The sequence below is a fragment of the Ceratotherium simum genome, chromosome 5 (assembly GCF_057802395.1).
Source record: "Ceratotherium simum simum isolate JZ-2026a chromosome 5, ASM5780239v1, whole genome shotgun sequence".
NCBI classification, from domain to species: Eukaryota; Metazoa; Chordata; class Mammalia; order Perissodactyla; family Rhinocerotidae; genus Ceratotherium; species Ceratotherium simum.
In genome coordinates, this window is record NC_141904.1 from 6,093,829 (window position 1) to 6,109,772 (window position 15,944).

Here is a 15,944-nt window from a genome sequence, read left to right on the forward strand (position 1 = left end):
ATGGTACCTTTTTAAGCTAACAGGGTAAAAAGTTGCATGTGAAGTCACCAATGTGTCCCTGGGTGGTATTATACAATGAGATCAAGAAAATTAGTAAGTAGAGGAGAAACTAATATCTATGAGAAATTTCTATATTACTGTAATCATTTTCTGAGAGTTGAATCACAAAATTATAATTGAATCACAATTTTATTTAAATAATTATTTAATGATGGTCTCTTCTAGATTGTACATTCTGCAAGCAGTAGGATCATGTCTGAGTTGTTCAGTCGTATGTTTCCAGCCTCTAGCACAGCTGGGAGCACAATGGAGCACATAAACATTTTTATTGACTCAATAAGTAAACTGTTTATTGTCTGTGCTTTCAGAAAGTTAGAACTCTAAAATATAAAATTTTACATTTTTTGTTGTTTTAGACACTGTTGTGTTTTCCTATGTTATTTTTCCTACTGTGCTTTTCAACAGGTGCATACAAAATGGTCAGCCAGATACTTACAGCACCAGCCAGCATCAAAATTTCTGTTGGGGTCTGTGCCAATGCACCTACTTCCGCTATAGGTGGAGCGAGTCTTTCTCCACATTCTCGCCTAAAGTGGATTATATGGTTAGGACAAGTATAATAGAAAGTGGTTGGTTCAGCCCCTCTCAGTATTGGTTCATATACCTTGGTCCAGGTGTAGACGTAACCATCAATATTGAGCACAGGCAAGACATAAAAGTCAAACTTGTCGAGAAGTTCTCTTGTTTGGATCTCACTTCCATAGGTGCGAACAGCCTGTGTATGAATTACGAAGAGAATTTCATGGAAAAATGGAACGCATCATGCTGCTAAAATTTACATAGACTGAATGAATATTGACTTTGGTAACAAAACCTGTGTCTCCTACTGAGGTAGATATTATTAATATTTAAAAAGCAATTAACAAAATGTTACTGATTGTTTCTAATTCTTCTCTGTTTCCAGGATACTCTTATTTCATCCGTATATAACTCACATAATTATTATTTTTTATTTTAACTTTAAAGATGAAAGATTTAATAAAATTAAAGACTGTTAAAGAACATATATACTCACTGTCTTTGAAATAGTAAATGTAATAACTTTTTTTTCAAAGGTAGTAGAATATGAGGGTAAGACCTATTCCTGGTGAATAAGAAATGTCTATGGAATCACCTAGAAATTTATTTACTTTCTATGAAAGCTCCTGTAGATGGTCTTACTAGAGGGAATGTCCGACATGGAAGAAGAATGAGAAAGCCTCCCATTATGAAGTAAGCTCACATTGATGGATTTTGGGGAGGCTCTCTCCAAGGCTCCAAGCTGCATAACGATGGATGTCTCCTTCTTACTCCTCTTTCTTGAGAAGAAAACCCTGTTGAGGGACTAGTTGTCCCTGCTAAGTAATGTGGACACTTACCTATGAATGAAGGACCTCATGCCCACTTGTTTTTATTTATTTATTTATTTATTTATTTATTTATTTATTTATTTAGTGAGGAAGATCAGCCCTGAGCTAACATCCGTGCTAATCCTCCTCTTTTTGCTGAGGAAGACCGGCTCTGAGCTAACATCTATTGCCAATCCTCCTCCTTTTTTTTCCCCCAAAGCCCGAGTAGATAGTTGTGTGTCATAGCTGCACATCCTTCTAGTTGCTGTATGCGGGATGCGGCCTCAGCATGGCCGGAGAAGCGGTGCATCAGTGCGTGCCCGGGATCCAAACCCGGGCCGCCAGTAGCGGAGCGTGTGCACACTTAACTGCTAAGCCACGGGGCCAGCCCATGCCCACTTGTTATGTTCTCTTAGTCGTAGTCCCTCAGCCCCAGGGTCATATTAAACTTAAATTCAACTCTTCCCTGTGCTTGCTTGAATAAACTTTAAAATATTAAGCCTTCTACGTATTAATAGTTTTTATATACTCTTCGTGACTCTATACATGTATATTCATTACAATAACACACGCTAAAGCACGTGCTTTTTAGGTTGGAGGAGCTATAGATCTGTGTTCTGTTAGTGGTCTACAACTGGAGATAACCAAAGTAATGATAAAAGTTCTTTCCTTCTAGAGGCCAGATGGTGAGATACCCACTGAAGTTAAATGGTGCCAATTGGATATACAATATCTAGAAACCAAGACCATAACAAATAGACACAGAGGGACTTCACACAAAAGAAATTATATTGTATATAATAATATTCTTATATTTTTGAAGCACTTCAATATTTTAAATTTTTAGTTTTGAGATAATTTTAGACTTATAGAAGAATTGCCAATACAGGGAGTTCCTATATACCCTTCATACAGCTTCCCCTAATGTTACCATCTTACATAACCATGGTACAAGGATCAAAGTGAAGAAACTAGCATTGCTACAATACTATAAACTAAACTATAGGCTTTATTCAGATTTCACCAGTTTTTCCACTAATGTCCTTTTTCTGTTCTAGGATCTAATCTAGGATCCCACATTGCATTTGGTTGTCATGTCTCCCTACTCTCCCCTTATCTGTGACAGTTCCTCAGCCTGTCCTTGTCTTTTATGACTTTGACATTGTTGAAGAGTTTGCAGAGGGTCCTTCAATTTGGATTTGTCTGATTGTTTTTTTTTTTATGATTAGAAAGGGGTTATACATTTTGGGGAAAAATACTACGAAGATGATATATCTTTTCAGTGCATAAGACAGAGGGTATATGATATTGATTATGTCTTATACTGGTGATGTTAACCTTGATCACTGGGTCGAGCAGTTTCTGCTAGGTTTGTCCATGGTAAATTTTGCCTTAGTAATTTAATGCATATTTTGGGGAGACACTTTGAGACTGCAAATATCCTATTTCTCTTTAAACCTTTACCCACTAATTTTTGCATCCATCCATAGATTTTCCTGAAATGATTATTACTCTGGTATTCTCATGGTAATTTTCAATTTTGCTCATTCTTTGTACATCCATTAGTTGTAATTCTTCTTTAAGAAAGAGTTGTTCTTTCTCTCCTTTTTATTTATTTATTGAATCATTTATTTATATCAATATGGGGTATTTAAAATCTTTAGTTAAAGGGGTTTCATATATATGTTATCATTAGAATTAAGGAATAAGGAATGAAAAAACAGTATTATCTAGAGTCAGGACTACTATATATTATTTTTTTTTATCCTGAAGTATACAATGATTATTATTCGGGAGATAATGGTCAAGTTAGTGGCTTAGCGACAAGCAGTAAATTTTAAATGACCCATCCATTATACTATCTGTTAGCCTTTCCACCAAAGGTGGGTGAGAAAGTTCAGATGAGTGAAATTCAGATAAATACAATTTGCTAACTGTTATAAAATCTTGCCTTATAAAGGTCTCTTGGTGAAAGTTGAAACTAATACTCAAAAATAAGAACTTGGAATTATGATTTTTTTTCTGTATTATTCTCTTTTATTATAACTAAGTTATAAGGAATTGATTGAAATAAAAGTACTTCCTACTTTCCTCTGCCAAAAGTCTTTCTACTTACTGACCTCTCTCACAAACCATTGGCAAAATGCTGGGGAAATCCACTCTCTGGCGTGGAAACCGCAGTCTATGAAAATGGCAGGCTTGTTTGATCCGGCTTTGCCAACCTATTGAAGCAAAGGAAAAGGAAAACTGTGATTCATCACATTCAGGGTTAATATTCACTACCCGTCTAGGCTTTGGCCTCAACAGGTGAAACTTGACAGCAGCAAGAGATATATCCCATGACTGAATTAAAACATAGTACTAGCACAGTATGTTCTTGCCTCTAGACACTCACAGTGTTTGAGCTGAAGGCTTACATGGCTGTTTATTATTTTTATTAAGCTTGACAAGCTCATATTTTCAGAAGATGCTTGATTACCGTGCTTAATTGTACTCATGTGGAGGTTATTTTCAGCTGCTATTATTAGATGACATGACCAAGACAACTGGATGAGTAATTAGAAGTAATCATGATTGTTGCTAATCTTGTAAGAATTTTTCCTTCTCTCCCACTTATTCCTCGTCTTTTTATTTTCTTCATTAGAATTACATGACAAAAATGACATTAGAGGATGACAGAAACAAATTGTCGATATGCTTTGTAATGTCTAATAGATGTGAAGTTTATGAACCTCTTTAACAAATGGATTTGCAAACAACATCTGGGAGAGAAGAATTTCATCAAGGTAGATGATCATTTACATTGCTTACAGGAATGTGGTTAAATTTATAGGACTTCTCTTATTTTATTGCATTTTTCCTTTTGAATAAATCAAAATAATGATTTAAAATTCTACATACAACAGAAGAAGCTAGGGAATCTGTTGGATTCCCTGGGGAATATGGGCAGGGAAAGAGTTATAACAATGTTTGGCATAAGCATGTCTGTGAAACAGATGTTAATGTGTTAGAATTCATTGATTTAGCCCTCAGACATGGCAAGGTCATGGTTAAAAATGATTACCTTGAGGAGGTATATAGTGCGTCCTTCAAATGTGGTTCCAATGGTACTGCGAGAGATGAGGTCTGGATTCTCACTGGTGACTTCTTGAGTCCAGGCCTCTATCTACCAAACGGAACCATTTGTGGATTAATGTGATGTTCTTGGTTCAATTCCCAAGTGTCTGTCTAAACCATGTGCACATCCTACCGTTTCCCAGTTGTTGTACTTCACGTAACTGTGTCCAGTCGCACGGGCCAGGCTATCAAACTGAGCCTCCAGCACAGATCCCAGGTTGCTTATCAATACCCTGCAATAAACCAAAGTGGGTGTTCCTGTGAATAAGCGTGTTTCCCGGTGAACACATGCAGAAACCCAGAGTTGCGGCTTTAGTAGATGGTACAGCATGCCATCTGGTCCATGTGGTCACGTGTGTCCTCTGATTGTTCCTGATGCCCTTCGACCTGAGCTGCTCATCACAAAGAGTGAGTAAACCATCACGAAGGGTACTGGAGAGTGGGAGCAAGGCAGGCTCTTCCTCGGCCCAAACTTCACGTGTTTGGGTGTCCTTGGACCCTAAACTCAGAGAACGGTTTCCTCTGGTACCGGGGGCATTCTGGGTCAGGGCCTTGGGCTGCCACACGACACCATGCACTTGAGCCCTCTATATGGTCTTTCTTCCTCGGGACTTGGCTGCTTTTAGCATGAAAAGTCCCATGTCCCAGGAACCTACTCAGTCCCAGGTAAACTGGGACTGTTGGTCACCTGAGGCCTTTCTCTAGGTTTTTGAGAAAACTACCTTGATGGGTGGAAATTCAGAAATATTAACAAGCTAAAGATTTATTAGACAAAAGAAGAACAAGTTTTTGTCTAATACTTGAAAAATTTTAAATATATTTTGGGTTTAAAGAGCAGGTTTTTGCTAGCCTGTCTTTTGGCTGGTTTAAAGTAATCTAAGAATGGTTCTGTAGCAAGGTAATATGAAAATTGGTGACAGAGCCTTCGAGGCCTACTTATTTCTATAAATTGTTGTTCAGGTGCAAGTTCCTACTATAAGAAGCAGGCCTGAAGGTGTGGGTATGTCTGACTTTGTTTCTCTTTGCTACTTTTGAGTGGAAAGTGTGCTCTGAAGGGACAAACTTTTATGAGCATTAACGTCCTTGATCACAGTACTGTGACTATTACAGACAGAGGCTAGTTTGCGAGACTTCTATTATCCACAGTCAAGCCTTGAAATGTTTTTATCTGACACACAGAGAATTGCAGCTGCACATCAAAAGTCTGCTTCTCCTCCGGCTGCCCAAGGGCATTCTGATGAAGTATGTCAGGGACATCCTCTGAACCTCCCTCCTGGTCCCTCCTTCATTTCGTTAACTTGGGCATGAACTTGTATCTGTTTATGGAAAATGCAATAAATTAATACCAAATGATATTTGCTTCCTAGCGAGAGGCAAATACTGTCTTAACAGTCTTAACTGTCTTAAGGTAGCATTTTTTTAAAAAGGGGGAAAGGAGCAGATTTTAGTATTTATTTTGTGGGAAGAACATTTCCCGTTGAGCATCCGTCAGTACTTTGTTAGTGTATTAGTTTCTGTGGCTGCTGTAAATTACCACAAACCTAGTGGCTTAAAACAACGTGAATTTATTATTTTACAGTTCTGTAGGTTAGAAGTTCAACACAGGTCTCACTGGGCCAAAATCAAGGTGTCAACAAGGATATGCTCCTTTCTGGAAGCTCCAGGGGAGAAGCGGATTCCTTGCCCTTTCCAGCTCCTACAGGCTGCCCACATTCTTTGGCTCTTTGCCTTTCTCCTTCATCTTTGAGGCCAGCAATAGCAGCTCAAGTCCTTCTCACGTCGCATCACTCTGACCTCCTCTTCTGCCTCCCTCTGCCACTTTTAAGGACCCTTGTGATTGCGTTGGACCTATCTGGACAATCCCAGATAATCTCCCTATTTTAAGTTCAGCTGCTTAGCAACCTTAATTCCATCTATAACCCTACCTCCTCTGCCTTGTAAGAATACCTATTCAGATGTTCTGGGGATTATGATGTAGACATTTTGGTGGGACCATTATTCTGCCTGCTACAGTTAGGAACAATGATCATGGTAAGTGCTATAATTATATTCAACACCCAAATTGGATTGTTAGGGAATAGGATGGAAGTAGAAAGAATCCAGAATTAGATCAGGGTCATCATTTTGCCTAACTCAGAAAAATAATTTAATTTCTGGGCCTTAATTTCATAGTTTTTAGAATGGGGCATTTGATTAGCTGGTATTCAATGTCATTTTCAGTTCTGAAATGCGATGACTTGACTCAAATCCATAGGCCTTGGTCGTTTACGTAGATGTCTTCCAAAGTTTGTGAAAAAAAAAATTAAACTCTAGTAAAGTTGCCAGTTACCACCTTCATAAACTCCAGGAAAACACCTAGAATAGAGATAGTTTAGGAAAATGATTTTCAAATATAACTAAAAACTAAAAACAAATGAACAGAAACAAGGCAAAACAAGCAAAACAAAAACCTTGAAAACTTAAAAAAAATCTACTGGCAGAAACCTTTAAGAAAATGCCTATATTCCTAGATCAGCAATTTCAAAGAACAAATCCTGCCTAACAAGGATGAACTTCTCTGACCGAATGAGAAAACTAAAAATCCAAGAGGAAATGGTAAATGACATCTACTTTCACTTTAACAAGATTTTCCATTGTCAGTGAGCAAGTAAAATATTGTCTAGGTCACATGGCTTCTTAGTGGGTGCCCAGAGAAAAGAAACCATCAACTAAATGCTCCCAGGCCTTCCACAGCCTCAAGACCTTCAGTAGACGTTTGTGTCTAAGACCATAACCACGGCGATCTCTGAGCTATCAGGAACCAGCTCTGAGTGGAGGGAGAGCAGAGTTTCCACAGCATGTCGCTCTCCTTTCTCCTGCCCCCGATCTCAAATTCAAATTATTTAAGAGAATCAGTGACCGTGTGGGGGTTAGTGTTTTGTTCGGTACTAAAATGAGACATTCTGTTAGAGTTATTACTACGTTAAATATTAAGCATTTTCATCAATAATCAGGACAAAGAAGCATAAAAAACAGTTAAATTTAAGATGACACTCGAGAGTAAAGTGTCCTCTAGTAACTTGCAAAAGAGCATCGGAATGAGGTTGAAATGCGGTGCTGACTTTTGCCTGAAGGCGAGGGATTGACCTCAAATGATGCTTTCCAGCTCTATGATTATTTGATTTCATTAGATTCAAGACAAAGCACTACTTTAGCTATATTACAAAATATTATTACTAAGTAATGAGCTTCTATTCTTGGAGATTAAAACAATGCCTCTCACTGTAATAGGGACTGCATTACAGCTCTGAAATACAGAGGCATGGACACTATTTTATATTTTTATATGTTCCTTTTATAGTGCCATCTAACGTCTTCTCCTTTTTTTTTTTTAACATGCGGACAAATTAGGTAACAGAGACTCCCACCAAAGCGAGGAACACAATGTCTGAGAAGGAGAGACATGACTTAGTTTTCCCCTCCTTTCAAATTCTTGAAAAAGGAGCATTTGCTCTGTTCCCAGACCACGTGCCCATTGCTATTGAAGAACGCTACTGTGTACCTATTCCTGTGCAAGGACACTCTCCTGTGTGCATCTGAAATATGCAGGAAAACAGTATTACAAGCAGTTAGCAACGATCAGTCTCTCCCTGGGTTAGATGGGGCAAAGATGACCTTTGTGCAATTTGTATGAAGGGATTCTCTGAAGGGCAGCCCACCAAAAGGTTCTGTCGGCTTGGCTTCAGAACCATAAGTTGGAGATTTACACCATCCAATTCCTAGTCTTTCTGTACCTAAGGGGCAACAGAAGCATTGAAAATCCAATTATTTTTCTTGGTGCACACATTTTGAATTTTTTTCCCATGGTAATTCAGAATCTAATTAAAGCTGCCAGATGATACAAGCCTTGGTGAAGAGGGTTGGAACCGTTGAAAAATCTGAAAAGCTATTTTGGTGGAACTTGTGCAGTAGATGGTTCCTGTTAATACAAACACAACTGCAAATTCTTAGGCAGGAAACTGTCTAAATACAATTAGTTCTCATACAAGGTCACAATGGGGTGCACAAGGACTGCTTGTGGCCCCAGCAAGGATATTGCTGGTGTGCTTCTCCAGGATTTCTAGGGACTTATTATTATTTAATATTTAGAATGTTATATGCTATGAATGTGCTAAGCACTGAACAGAGAGGCTAAAATTAACAGGATCTTAGCCCTTGGGGAATGTCCTGTCTTCTAGATGAGACAACATTCGTACACAATTCCCAGAAAGTTTTCCACCTGACAAAAGGGGGTTGATATGCGATTATGCCATTTTACTACTTTGTGATATGGGTAGAATTAGGACATCGTTCAGGTGGCTAGGGTTAGCTATGGTTGCTGATCTTCCTTTTGTTTTTCTTAAAGAATTATAAAGAAACTCATCTTTTTGAGTGTTACTAAAGCCTCCTAAACTCTAAGATTTTAGAAGTTCTTCCTAGTGTAATAAGAAGAGGAAAATGTGACAGCCATGAATCTTAATCACATTTTGAAACTTACCATGTTATATCTTTGTTTTAAAAAGACAGTCAATCGTTTTTTTTTTTGGTAAGGAAGATCAGCCCTGAGCTAACATTCATGCCAATCCTCCTCTTTTTGCTGAGGAAGACTGGCCCTGGGCTGACATCTGTGCCTATCTTCGTCTACTGTATATGGGACGCTGACACAGCATGGCCTGACAAGCGGTGATCTGAACCCAGGCCGCCAGCAGCGGAGCGCGAGCACTTAATCAACAGTCAATTCTTAAGGTCACATTTTGACACTTCCCTCAGGCAGAAGCAGATAGCTAAGTTGTGTGAAGCATGATAAAACAGAGTTAAACAAAACAGTTTCTGTTGACCTTTAAAAAATGTATAATCTCCCTCTTTGTACAGTAAGAAACCATAGCAGCATTCACAGCAATAGTAATATCAGTTGCAATTCATTTATATATTGTTTTATTTCATCTTCTCAACAGCCCTTTGAGAGAGACATTATGGCTTCATGTTATGGATAGGGAAACTGAAGCTCAGAAAGGTTAAGCAAATTACCCACGGTCACACAACCAGGAAGTTGCAGAGCTGGGATTTGAATCTGGTCTGTTTTTTTCCAAAGCACTTACTTGTTGCTTTATGCTGCACCACTTCTCCTGATGGAGGTACAGATTTTATAGGTGATAATTCTGACATCTCCACTACCATAAATACTATTTTATATCTTTAAGATGTGAAAAACAAGAGAGAATTTCTGTTAAAATTATGTAGGTTACATTTTCTCAAAATCTAATGAAGACTTGAGCTCGTGGTGGGGGATTGTTGGATAACATTCAGATGTTCAGGACTGGAGCCTGAGACTATCTCTTTGCTCCTCGCTGATCTGCTCCCTGGAGGAAGAACTCTGTTTTGGTCTAAAGACCTTACTTCCTCCTTCTCTCTAGGACAGATGCCTCCAGGTCAATATGGTCTCTCCTATTTCTAAGCCTTAGCGTGTAGTCTATTCTCTGTCTAGAGTATGACTTTTCCTTGTCTTCATCTGGCTAACTCCTACTCATCCTTCAATTCTCAGCTGAAGCCTCATTTCCTAGGGTGGCCCTCCCTGACCCCTAGACTTGGTCTCTTCCCTTGCATCTCCAGCTCTTTATTCTTCTTGACATTTTGTTTTGCTGAGGAAGATTTGCCCTGAGCCAACATCTGCTGGCAATCTTCCTCTTTCTGTATGTGAGCCACCACCACAGCATAGCCACTGACGAGTGATGTAGGTCTGCACCTGGGAACTGAACCTGGTCTGCTGAAGTGGAGCATGCCGAACTTAACCACTAGGCCACTGGGGCTGGGCCTTGACATTTTTTACACATTATTGCAATTCTTTGTTTAAAGTCTGGTCTCCTCTGAAGGGGGTAGGGCTGTATCTATCCTTTTTGGTCCTTGGTATATATAGGCACTCACTATCTATTTGTTGGATCAACAAGTGGGCACTGCTTTCCTGAGGAGGATATTCTCATCTTAAGAGGCTTAGATGGGGGCCAGCCTGGTGGTGTAGCGGTTAAGTTCACATGCTAGGCTTCAGTGGCCTGGGGTTCACCGGTTTGGATCCTGGGCGCGGACTTATGTACTGCTCATCAAGCCATGCTGAGGCAATGTCCCACATAGAGCAACTAGAAGGGTGTACAACTATGACATGCAACTATCTACTGGGGTATTGGGGAGAAAAAAGGAAAAAAGGAGGAAGATTGGCAACAGATGTTAGCTCAGGGCCAATCTTCCTCAAAAACAAAACAAAACAAAACTATAACTATCTTCATAAAAAAAAGGCTTAGATGGAACAGCATGGTATTTGGGGAGAGGAGATGTGGGGTGATCAGCTCAGCTAACTCTATTATAGGCCTTTGGAGAACCACTTTCCTTTCTTTCAGTCCTTCTCTCCATGCCTTCTCCTACTATTAGAGATAATGGTGGGACCTTGGGGTAAAAAAGGACAGAAGTACCACTCAATCTAACTGTAGTCTGGTCCTTAATCTGAAAGAGCATGAAGAGCCCTCATGGCTCGCAATAGGTCTGGCTGCTCACCTGAGAGAAGACTGGATACAATTTGGGATTAAAACTGTGTCTAGCTGATAATAGAGTGTCTGTTGGTTTGGCCTGTAGTCTGTATATCATTTGTAAACCAGTAGCAGTTCAGATACCTGGCTGAGGATTTGGGGTTTGAGTGTCACAGCCATTTTTATAAGAGCAACAACTAAACACAAAATCTACCCGGCCTGAAGTCTTAAGATTTGAAATCCAGGGCCAGCTCTGCCATGACCTATTTGTGGGGTCCTGGGGAAGCTATGGTTTTGGTCTTATTTTTACTTTCCCAGGGTTATTCAGAGGCTCAGATGAGAGCATACGTGGGAGAGAATTTTAATAGCTATAAAACATAAACTTACTCATATTGTAGTTCATTCTGCTCCATAAAGTCTTCCACAGTGACACTATCACCTGCTTTAACACGGAAGTCAACTGTACTGTGAGGTTTGATTTGTGTGGCAGAATCTGGTTTCCAGAAGTCAATCTGAATAAGGAATAACATATATTGTATTGGACACCTATAATTCAATAGGTGAATTATCATCAGCAAGCACACTATTGCTGTACTCCATTGGGTTATTTTCGAACTCAAATTATCCATGAAATCTTTAAACATATCTCCTTTGAGTGAACAAGAGTTGGGACCAAGCAGTTAGATGTCAATAAAAATGTTTACACACACATACATAAACTAAATTGATTGTCAACAAGCATGAAGAACATATAATTATTTCCCACAATGCTAGTTAATTGCAGTATTCTATAACTGCTCTTTTCTATTTATTGATTTTCTGGAGCGGTTGCTTATTGTCATAGCAATGTTTGTGGTCAGGGATAATGTGTTGAATGAATGATGATGAATTAACTAGAGTCACAAAATTTAATAGAGAGAAATTGAGCTTTCTTTTTTACTTTTTAATGGACTTATTTTATGAGTTTATCTTGGAACTCAGTGCTATACATGTCACAGTAATGTGTAGAACCAGGAAGATCCCTGAGCTGTGGAGGATACATCAGGGAGGAAAAATGTATCTTTCCACAGTGGTCATCTTGGCACTACGGCCAGAAACAAAATACTCTTGAGGAGCCAGTAATGTGCTGACATTTTCATTTGTTCAGTTATTCATCAGCTGTTATTGAGGACCTACCACGTGCTGGCTCTGTGCCTGAGAACAGGAATATACTCGTGGGTAAATCAAACATGGCTTCTGTCCTTGTGGGGGAGATTTTAGAGAAAATTATGCACAAAATAACAGGAGGACATGTTTGATAATTCTAACGTTTTTCTTTGTGGATGTGTGGTGTCAAATCTCCTTTTTCCATGGAAAAATATTAACCAAGGACATGCTGCGTCTCATAGGTATGTGTTTTCCTGTTCCTTCCTTGAGCTGAGTAAATGTCTAGAAGCCTGAGGTGAGCCTGACATTGCATCTTTCTCTGCCCCTGTGTCTTGCCAATCCCTGTTCAGTTGTTTATGAGCTAGTCTCAGGTGGGAGATGTGACTGTTGGTGATATTTGGAACTGTTGGTTGGAAACTTGGAAGGGAATTTGGGCAGATTTAGAAGCTATTTAATAGAAACTGATGAGGTAAGATATTATGATGCCTCAATTGTAGATACACCTGTGTAGACTCCAATAGCCTGTTTCCTGTCCTGGTAATCTTCAAACCACTGTAGATGTCTTGTGGGTGCCGATTCTGAGTCAGGGCCATAGGGAATGTCAGAGCAATGGAGGCAGGGGCATTAGAATTACAGCAGGAGGGATTCCAGAAGAAAAAGTGTGTGTGGTTGTCACTAAGCTGTTGAAAAGAGACAGTATTGATGATTTGATAAGGATTGGCTACAGAATGTGATCTAGTGAGTCAAAGATGAGAAGAAGTTAAAAGATAGTGGAGGAAGTACAAAGGCATGCCATGATAAGGACAGAGAAAACAAGAGGCTGGTGATGAATTCTAGTTAGCCAGCATTGTAAAGAGAAGGGCACTGAAGATAAGCACGTTACAGGAGAAGGCATATTTTTAAGTGTTAACTCTGAATTTGTGTTCCTAATAAATGCTTGTCACTCCAAGGTGGGATGGGAGAGGGAAGTGTATCTATTATAGACACAGAGATTAGAATTGATAAAACACATAAAGTCCTCCAAGCGTCTGGAGGCAACTTGACAGTGCCCTGTCTGTACATAACCCTGGGCCCTTTCGGTGTGCTCAGGGTCCTCCCCATGGCCGAGATCTGTGTCTCTGTGCTGGAAAGCACTTTCCCCCAGAACTAGAAAAAGCCAAGCTAACAGCTTTCGGCAGGCAGGAGGAGCAAAAGAAATAACTCTTTCCACAGAAGTGCTCAACCAATGACCCTGGAAAGTGGATGTCTAAATACTCCAATTCCTTCACCTCTCAGGTGGGATAATTCTGAAGCGTGTGATTTGCACCCTTTCTTAGAGTTTTTGTAGGATTAAGCTCTAGTCATTCTCTGTGGTAGCTGGCTTAATAGTGCCCCCTTTATTGGCTGCCTTCCCCTCTCTGTATCACGCCTCACTTCTCTACCAGTGCTCCCTGCACTTCCCAAATGAAATCTTTGCCCTTGAATCTTTGTCTGGAAGAACATATATTAAGATGCTAGCTGTCCACTTAGAGCAATAAACACCTGCACAATATCCTTGGTGATGGTTGAGTACTTCTAGTACTACTTCAGAACAGCCTAATTGCCTTATGAGTGGTGTTTTCCTGATATTAAGTTGAAAGTTGCCTTCCCTAATCTACTAACCTCTTTCCCATTGGTCTTGGCTCTGCCAAATATTGGGGGAAATCTATATATATAGATATACATAGATGTCTCTCTATATCTATATCTATCAATCTATCTATCTATCTATCTATCTATCTATCTATCTATCTATCTATCTATCATCTATCTATCTATCTGAGAGAATTACCTTTAAGATTCTGCAGTGACAATGATAGATTCTTTAAAATGGGGTGGAGAAATCTCATAAATATGTTTGACAGAAGACTTGCAGACCTAACCTAAGGGCCCTGAAAAACTTCAGTTTACGTGGAGAAAATTTGTCAGCAAACATACTAACATCCAACGCTATGGAGTCCTGCAAGTATGATGCAGATTTGCTATACTGGAGTTAATCCCCAGTGGAGCCAAAAATCGGGAGCAACACTGTAGCCTCATAGATGTTTACCAGTGCATCAAGTATGGATACAAGTAATAGGCTCAAAATATTAGCACAAGGAGATAAATACAAATGTCAGTAATTACCAAGACCTTGTGAATGAGATCTATGTCTGAAATATGGAAATGGAGTAAAATATATGATATGAGATGTGTAGAATTGAATTATATGTTAAAAAGTTATAAAACTGAGGTTATAAAATTATAAATCCAGGAAGCTGAGTGACAAAGAACCATAAAGAACATTTGTTGGAAGATAAAAGGAATATCTTTAAGTGATAGTACTGTGGGAATGACAACTTAATCAGCCAGCTGGCTAATAACTAAAGAATCCTTCCTAAAATATATCACAAAACCAGCACAAAAAGAAAATAAAGTAGTGTATCCACTTTAAATTCTTTTGGGAATAGGATGGGCATATAAAATAATAAATATTGGTGTTGGAGATCTTTGGTTCTTTACAAATTTGCACAAATTTGTTTCTTCACATTACACTTGACTGTAAGGTGAGCATCTGATAGACTCTTCATTTACCTTGATGGAATTTTCCTTTCTTGTTGGAAGAGGAAGTGACTTCTACTCTAGGCCTAATTCCAGACAGCAGGGAGGAACTTCCTAGTGCAGTGGGATCGATGGGAACATTGGAAGACTGTGCCCATGTTACTCTGGGCATAGACGAACATGCACCTTAAACTAGAGAAACAGAGTTGAAGGAAGTACAGAGAAAAGAGAGTAGGTTTTATGGTGAATGTTTCCAGTAAAGGACCAAGTGCAACCCTGATTGCAAGGAGATGAAATAAAATCCTTGCTATACAAAATGACAGATGAAAAGGAGGAGGCTGCTGGTGTCCAGTGGTCGCAGATCTCTCCAACACATTCACCTTTTGAAAGGACATGTTCAAAAGCTGGGAGGAAGGACACACGGCCAAGGATGAATACAAAGACTAGATGCCCTTGCACGATCTTATCAGGAAGGCTGCAGTCCAGAACATGCTGCGCTCGCAAGACTCCTGAGGAGAATAAAAATCTCTTTTTCAATCACGTTGGAAATACAATGAATAAAGAGGAAACATGTGGTTTCACTGCTTGGAGCTAAAACATGACGTTTGCACCTGGAAGAGAGGAAGTAGCCCTATTTAACTCTTGTTTGGTTTTTGTCTTTTCCGAGGAATTACACTATCTCTTGTTGCTTCTACTTCTACTGAGAAATAAAAGTACCATAAGTAAAGAATTTTTCACATGTTATGATTTTAGCAGAAATATCTTCTTTGGAAAGAGAACATTGAGGCCCAAGATAGATGAGGAAAGAGGGGATTATGTAAATTGCATTCAAAATCCCAGATCGAATGATGCTAATAATAGCAAACTCTTATATAGATCTCATTCTATAAGTTCTTTCTAAGTGCTTTATTTATATTAATTCTTTTAAACCTCACAACTATCCTATAGGGTAAATACTATTATTCTCCTCATTTGACAAATGACAAAGTTGAGACACAGGGAGGTGTGTGTCCAAGGTCCAGCGAGCAAGTGGGAGAGCCAGGAATTGAATCCAGGTAGTCTGAGCCCAGATTCTCTGCTCTTGACCACTGTAAAGCACTATATTTTAGGTAACTAAGAAAACACTGCAGATATGATTGCAGAGTTTTCTCAGCAATCTTGGAGGAATCAGAGCTTGAAGGGATCACTGAGGAGTGGAGGG

The 15,944-nt window shown here is 39.2% G+C and overlaps 1 protein-coding gene across 1 annotated transcript in view; it reads right to left on the reverse strand.

Annotated features, from left to right (window-relative positions):
- Positions 1-15,944, reverse strand: part of CPB1 (carboxypeptidase B1) — a 33,187-nt gene that overhangs the window by 14,285 nt on the left and 2,958 nt on the right. The window contains exons 3-8 of the mRNA XM_004419271.3: positions 11,426-11,550; positions 4,639-4,738; positions 4,453-4,554; positions 3,509-3,610; positions 665-775; positions 497-587 (exon numbers count right to left, since the gene is read on the reverse strand). Coding sequence (XP_004419328.1) covers positions 497-587; positions 665-775; positions 3,509-3,610; positions 4,453-4,554; positions 4,639-4,738; positions 11,426-11,550 — 631 coding nt within the window. The remainder of the gene's footprint in view (positions 1-496; positions 588-664; positions 776-3,508; positions 3,611-4,452; positions 4,555-4,638; positions 4,739-11,425; positions 11,551-15,944) is intronic.